Raw genomic sequence first — 7748 nt, 5'->3', positions numbered from 1 at the left:
CACAACTAGAAATTGTGTTGATGTAAATGAGCAGATTTTGTGCCTTTATTAATGCTCGCGAGAACATTTTATAAAAGTGCCTTGTTGCAACAGATGCTCAATACAAACAGACACAATTAAATTTACTCAAACGCGCACAGAGACACGTATTTCGGATTTTCCACGTCTGACCGTCTGACTAGCTATCTGACTTTGGCAGTCCTGGAGCAGACTCTTGCCTAATATTGATTGGCTTGTCTGTGTGGAGACAGATGAATGCATTAGTACCCAGCTCACCCTGCCACTGGAAATATATTAAGTTCATGTATTAGGCACCCTGTCTGGTTGCCATGGAGATGCACCGGGAGTGAGGGACCAGGGAGGAGAGGGGGTGGCGGAGGGGGGATGTGGAGGATAGGAGAGGAGTGGGGGATACAGGATGTGATGAGGCAGTCGACTTGATTTGTAGTCCCGTTCCCTCTTCCTCCTCCTCTGCCTCTGTCTGTCACTTATGTGTCCTCTCTTACCTCTTGCACTCAAGCATTCTTCCTCTCTTTGTTCCTCCTCGCCACCTTTTCTTTTAGTCTAACATTCTTTCACCACTACTTTTGAAATTTTCTAAACTCCACCAGCAAAAATATGTACTTTCTCTTTCTCAACGCTCAGTATTATATTGATTTTGTTGTCCCTTTTGTTCCTTTTTTTTCTTTCTATTTGGCTCTCACTGTCTGTCTCACCATCCGCACACCACTAGTTAGACTTTTACTCTTTGTATATTTGTCTTGGGTTTTCTTGCCAACACGCTTTCCACTTTATCCCATACGTACATAAGCATTTAACTCCCTCTTCATCTGCCCCTCTCCCCCCTGCCGCCGCCTCCCTCCTTGGCTCGCTCCATCTCTGTGCTCTGCAGTAAAACTGGTGCATTGAGGCAGCAGGAAATGGGGACTAGAGACAATAGAATGGAGGGAAGTATAGAGGGGAGTCTGTGACGCTCTCCTCAAACCCGGGGATGTTGAGGAAACACAAGTAGATACTACTAGGTAGTACTTTCAAAATCTTGCTTTTAATTTAATGTGGAATATGCACAGAAAATTCATATTCAAGGCTTTGATTTTTCAAGCTTTTCCTGGAATATAAAACCTTGGAATTTCCACATTTGAAATCACTATGAGTCTAGAAATTTAAATATAAACATTTCAAAACTGAAAGCTGTGTTTGAATTTGATGCTTTTGCTGCAAAATGTGCACATCTGCTTTGTGTCTCGTGTGTGTTAGCTTGCTGTTTGGGACCTCTCTAAGCTGCTATCAGTGCTTCGTTGATGTGCACGACAGTCTTCGCCTGTGTTGGGGTCACATTTTGACAGAGCACAATGTTAGAAATGTCGACGCCTGCTTCCAGAAGCTGGACCGCATATTCAACAACCATGAGAGAGTAGTTGAGGCTGGCAGAGTGGGTGCGTAAAATGATCTTCTGATATCTATTTTTTTTTCTTCAAGACAAACATATAGTAACAAGTAAAAACCAGTAAGTGTAGGCGTATACAAGTTGGTTTATACTCATGTGATATGTGTCCCTCTTGCAGATAAGGGCTATGACAAGCTACTTAAGGAACTTCTGAATGCAGAGATCCTGCCCATCGTGGAAGAGTTTGACAAAAAGCTGAATAACGGTACGAACACCTGCGCTGAAAAGACACACAACTGCACAAGTAAATGAGTCTTTAGTGCATCAGAATTGTTAAGCGAGGTCACTGACAGAGGGGAGTTAGAAATGAGAGATTTCAAAATGATGCCCTAAAGCACACAATTCACCAGGATGTGATGAGCCAAATATTTCTGTCTTTCTCCTCCTCCTCCCGCTCTCCATCCGTCAGACACAGTGTATGAGGAAAGGTTGCAGACAGCAGCAGACAATTTCATTGCAGCTGCCTCCAAACTGCCTAGAGGTGAGACATGGTCTCTTCCTTCTTTTCCTTCATCTTTTCATCTATGGTAAGGCCCATATTAGGTCATTACAGCTCCCTCTGATCTCTGTACTCTCTCCATAATAAGATAGTTAGCTTATTACAGCCTTTCAAATACTGTGGAGAATAAAGGAAACTGTCAGCTTGAACAGACTTGATTTTGCCAGTGAATCAACTAATCTGATCAAAATACAATTAACTATCTTTGTTTTTACAGTATCTGGATGCTTCCCTCCATGTGGTTAGTGTCTCATTTTTTATCTCTTCGGTATCATAATTCCTGTCATTTAACAAACTACCGTATCATATCAGTATTCATTTCATGTACCCTTCAGGTTTTCAGAGTGGAGGTGCAGAGTACAACTGTGTTACCTGCCGGTATGACTCCTGTGAGTTCCCTCTCGACTGTCCAGGTGAGTATTAATAATCCGACATATTGGATTAGTGATACTGTTACATCACAATTTTCAAAAAGGGAAAAAAGGTGTACTAATCCAGACTTGACACATCCTTACATAACTATATTCTCACCTTCATAAGCATCGACTCTTGATCCTTGAAATGCTCCGTTTTTGATCCTTGAAATGCTCTTAGCAGAAAGTCGAGATTTGAGAAAGAGACCGAGGCAAGGTTTTATTTCCACACATTATATCTTTTGCACAGAGCCCCCAAGGTACTCTTTAAGTCCTTGGCTTCTTTATGCAAGGTGACAGTTGACTCCCACACACGTTGGTATTCGTATCAACCCTGTACAGCACAGCCACTGTTTAGCATATCATCACTTTTACTCCACTCCTCAGAGACTGGGCTTAAGTATTATCATTAAGGAGGGCTCAGACTGCAAGAGCTGCCCCCCTGTGAATGTTATCTGTGTGTGTGTGTCTGTGTGTGTGCGTGTGGGTGGCTATATGTTTGTGTCAGTTAAAGAAATTAAAGCGATGGAGAACAGCAGGAGCCGAATGTGGTGCGAAGTGCCGTTTCACCTACCAGACGACATCGAGGTGATCTGGAGGTTTGCAGAAGAGGTGCTCTTTGCGCATGCTGAACATTTCAGGGTCAACTGCAATACCTTTAAATGACTAGTTCAACATTTTGGGAAATATGCATATTGGTTTTCTTGCCAAGAGTTATATAAGAAGATTGATACCACTCTCATGTTTGTCTGTTGAATATGCCAGGAGACAGTTAGCTTAGCTTGGCGTAAAGTAATAATATAATTGGTGCAGGTTTATTGGCTCACTGACACCCACTTTCTGTGCAAAGCTTTACAAGCCAATCATTCCACAGTGCTAAATTATTCAAGTATTGTAAAATAGCTAGCCAATGTGCTAAAATAACTTATTGACCTCTTTTATGATATATCATTTGTATGTATCCAAATGATAAAGGGTGGCAGACATCCCATCCAGTATTATTACATAATACAGCAAAATACAACACTGAGTTGAGGGATTGCTTGGTGACGCCAGCACCTCTAATGCCCGGTTCACACTGGATGTGGAGGCAATACTAAGCACGTCCATTGTCCGTGGAGCGGGAAATGCACTGCTGTTTTCTTTTCGGAGCTCGTGTTAACTACTTGGACTGTTCACACTGGACGCAGAAAGGGCCTGCACTCTGTGGTCGGCTCACGACCTGCAACCATAGTTTCAGCACCTTATTTATTTTTTCCACAAGCCATGAGCAGCTATGGCAAGAAAACACTGATATTCTGTTAAGAATGATATAAAGAAAATATATTATGTATGATATGAACTGTCTGATTACAACTGACATATCGGGGCACTTCTTTATGCAGTGTGAACATGGCATAAAGCTCACTAACACATTTGTTTTTATTTGTTGCATTCACACATAAACTGCAGTCTAATATGGACGTTGTGGTGTGTCTGTGTGGGACTATTTCTTTCTTGACGGGGTGCTTTGACTTTAAGCAATCTTGTTGTCACTGTAAGGCTGCAAAGACTCCAGGAAGTCACTGCACCCAGCCAAAAAATCTTCCAGGAACTCCCCATGAAACCGTTAACTGTGATATAGTATGTTAATTAGTGAGCTAGGCACTGGTAGGTGGATGTGTTACCACAATCACACTAGCTGTTTCCCCCCATTTTCAGTTTATGCTAAGGTAAGCCAGTCGGCTATGGCTTTAGTGATGCATATTTTCCAAAATGTTAAACGCATATGGAATCTGAAAAATAAAAAATAAATGAGTCTTGCCTACATTTGTAATAATTTATTTTTGTACAGGTGAAAACCCAGCAGGTGGATCAGTTTAAAGAGGTGACTGCAGGGCTCGACAGGCTCTATTCCATCATTTCAACCGGCCTGCAGCATCAGGGTACCTACCAGTGTGAGATCTACTCAGGCCAACACTCCATTGTCAGGCTGTACTACTATCTCACAGGTAACAAGACACGCCGCTTTAGGAGAAAGAATTGGAAATTGCTGAATTATACTGATCAGTGAGAGGGCATTTGTACCAGTATTTTAGTAACAAAAATTAATATACCAATAGAGTTTGTTTTCATCATTTGTTCTTAAATGGATGTAGAGAAATCTCTGCAAATGTTCTACCTACATTTTATATATAACGTAAAATGTTAAAATCACATCGGGTTGGGAAATAAAATGTTTTCCATGGGTGCAGATTTTGTTTAATTTATATTGTTAGATGCAATGGCTCATGAGATAAATGAGAAAACAGATAAATATTTACTAAGAATATTAAGAATAGCTGGAGATGCCTGAGTATAAACAAATGAAAAGAGCTAATTAAAATCACAGAATAATAAAAAATAAATCCTAAAATCAGAGGAAATACTACCAGTTTATTTAACAAAAAGGGCTAAATGTTCCAAATGAAATCATGGAGGCCATCAATGAAATGAATCTGTGCAGATGTATGTGAATAGATGGATGTGTGTTTATGTAGACACGTGTATGGATATGCATATTCATACAGAATTGTGTAAGCAGTTTACATATGTATATTTCCTGTATTAGCTTGATAAGTATTCATGTAAATATAACAAGGCTTCGCTGTGTTAAGGACACACTTTGTTTTTCTTTCCTTCTCTATTGAGCTTATTTTCTCTTCATGATTAAAGTTTGCATGATCGTGCAGCTGTTGGACTGGGGGGTCACAAACACACTAATAATAAATGTTTCAAATTAATAAAGTGTTTAAAAAAAGACACCTTGCATGTAATAGTGCTAAAATGAAATACAAATCACAATTTTTTACTCAGTGTTAAACAGTGTTTTTACTTTGCACTGTCCCTTTACCTCCACCATATCTTTTACTTTTTGTCCTCAACATGAGTTGAAACTCTCCCCTGTATTCCTCCTCTCCATCTCTCTCCCTCAGTGACCCCCCAGGCTGTGGCAGGCCACACAGAGCTGCAGGAGACATTCGACCTGTCTCTGCTCCCAGGAGGGCGGTTACTCCCTGTGCCTGGTGGGCCCCCCCACTCCTCCCTCCTCCCCTCATCACTGCTTCTCACCGCCTGTTTAACTGCTTTGCTTCTGCTGCTGTTCCTCTCCCTGGGGTAAATCATATCTATTGTCTGTACAGTGAGAGACACAAATAGCAAAGAAACTTACAAATGCACACCTCTCCTGAGAAGTTAAGATGCTGCTGGCTTATAGGCACATATCAGCTAGTATCATATGTCCCTCTTTTTCTGTATCTGTCGCAGGGCTCTGTACTGGTCATCAAAATCAGGGCAAACAAGTCACGCTGAACAAGCAGATGGAGATTTAGGAATCTGAGAGTTGGGAAGATACACATAAAGGCATTCCATCAGTCCTCTGGTCTGCCACAGAGCGTTACGTCAGCTGACAGAAAGTGTGTGTGTGTGTGTGAGAGAGACTCCTTCCACCACTAGAGGTCAGGATGCACATTTTTAACAGTGGTGCATTTTCAATTTTTTCTCGTCTGTGTCTGACAGTGTAGGATGCAAAGTAACTAACTGGGTTTACTATCTTACTGTACTTACTGTTATTACAATTTTGAGGTACTTAGGTATGGAAATATTGTTCTTTTATAATCTCCTTTTATACTCCTAGGCAAAAATAACTTCTCATATTTAGATTTGACACATGACAAATCTGAAGAATTGATGAAATATTTGTAAACAAACTGCCAACAGTATGTTAGCGCCACTTTATTCAGCTACAACAAAATATGATTTATTAAAATGCCTTTAGTTGATAAGAAAAGATAATAGCACAATATAACAATCTTAATCAACATATCAGTCAGGGATAAACAGCCTGCTCTGGCTTGGGACCACTTTTGCAAATGACAGGAGGCCTGCGGATACGTAATAATCAAACATAAAAAATATTTATCAAATAGAATAAATAAACAAAGCAAATCCAGTCACTTCAGCCCCACACAGGTATGCAGGTGCGTTTCTAGGATGTGAAGCCAATTTGAGCTTAGCCCAGACCTGTAGGAGTGTGTGTTTAGTTCTACCACGACAGACTGAAAAATATCAATTCTGTCTAAATGCCATCAAATATAAAATCCCCCACAAAGCAAATGTAGTTTTAAATTTAAAAACATAACACAAGATGAAATCATGGTGTCTGTATGTCCTTAAAAAGAGTTAAAATGTCTTAAATTCAATCTTATTTATATACGGCTTTAAAAGTCATTAAATAGTAATATTTCAATTTGTGAGTTCTTAATTGCCGCAAACAATTGGTCTTATTTAATTTATTAATCTTTCAATTCAAAATGAGTCAAGCTCTTCTGCGTAAAAGTCCACATTTCTGATACAAATCTTTTAATTTATTACTTATAATGCTGTCTACATACTTTATACTTGCATTTACATGTTAGCAAAATGTAGTTCAACTTACTCACTCTAATAATCATATTCCTCCATAAACCTTCCTCTGCAGACCACATATGCACTGCTTACTTACCTTTAGGTCTTGAATAAGAAAAATATGATTAGTCCAAAAATCTGTATAATATTTGGTTAAAAAATGATCTTGAATTATCTTGTTCATCACTACCAACACGGAGTGTATGGCATTTCTCATTTTTGGCTGTCCAAAAGAACTGATCTGGTGAGGAAATAACATAGAATGATGATGATGGGGTTATATTGGATGCTATAGGGCTGTCTTGTGGGGTAAACAGGACAGAAAGCATGGCTGTGATGACATAGGAGGATGAGGTCAAACTGACTAGTTGCAGCATACAAAAAATCTGGTCTTTTAATGGTTTTGGAAAGACCTGCATCAACAGTGCTGGATGATGGACTCAGTGACATCCACACAGTTGTGCTGATAGTTATGAAACCTACACTTGTAAAGAAAGAGTACTAAAGTCACAATTGGCTGTGTTCTGACAGCCTGCATGAAAGGATGCGGCCAGCTGAAACAGTCAAACCTTTCAAGTGACCACAAGGAGGCACCAACACACACACTACATTTAATGTCAGCTTGCACAAGAAGAAGACATCCTTCTATCATATATTTAGCTCAAACATGTATTTAACTTTGCTGATACATTTACATTGTGTGATATCAGGGCTGTTGCCTGGTTTGGTTGCTAAAACATCCACCAAAATAAACCTGAATCATGTGTGAGGATGGGGAAGTACTTTTATTGCAAAACAGGTTTTTACAGAAGATGTGACAGTCATACCAGAGCAGCATACCAATTGTTAAAGATAGGCACTCAAAGTTGAACAACAGCCTCGCCCACTGATGTCATAGCCTTTGTGGACCAGTCAAAAGTGAATGGTAGTCAAACTGAAAGTCATTAAGCATTATATAACAGAC

The 7748-nt window shown here is 39.8% G+C and overlaps 1 protein-coding gene across 1 annotated transcript; it reads left to right on the top strand.

The window, feature by feature from the left end:
* The first annotated feature begins 1222 nt into the window (after window positions 1–1222).
* Window positions 1223–5815, top strand: spaca6 (sperm acrosome associated 6). The gene is made up of 9 exons (XM_088084121.1): window positions 1223–1436; window positions 1566–1652; window positions 1857–1928; window positions 2164–2187; window positions 2282–2359; window positions 2868–2971; window positions 4194–4350; window positions 5314–5494; window positions 5645–5815. The coding sequence occupies exons 1-9, from the start codon at window positions 1223–1225 to the stop codon at window positions 5715–5717; spliced, it is 990 nt and encodes a 329-aa protein (XP_087940247.1). The 3' UTR covers window positions 5718–5815.
* The last annotated feature ends 1933 nt before the right edge of the window (window positions 5816–7748 follow it).

The sequence above is a fragment of the Plectropomus leopardus genome, chromosome 11 (assembly GCF_026936395.1).
Source record: "Plectropomus leopardus strain MGB_pleo_1.0 chromosome 11, ASM2693639v1, whole genome shotgun sequence".
Taxonomy (NCBI): domain Eukaryota; kingdom Metazoa; phylum Chordata; class Actinopteri; order Perciformes; family Serranidae; genus Plectropomus; species Plectropomus leopardus.
The sequence above is the reverse complement of the archived record's forward strand: the minus strand, read 5'-3'. Positions and strand labels throughout refer to the sequence as shown.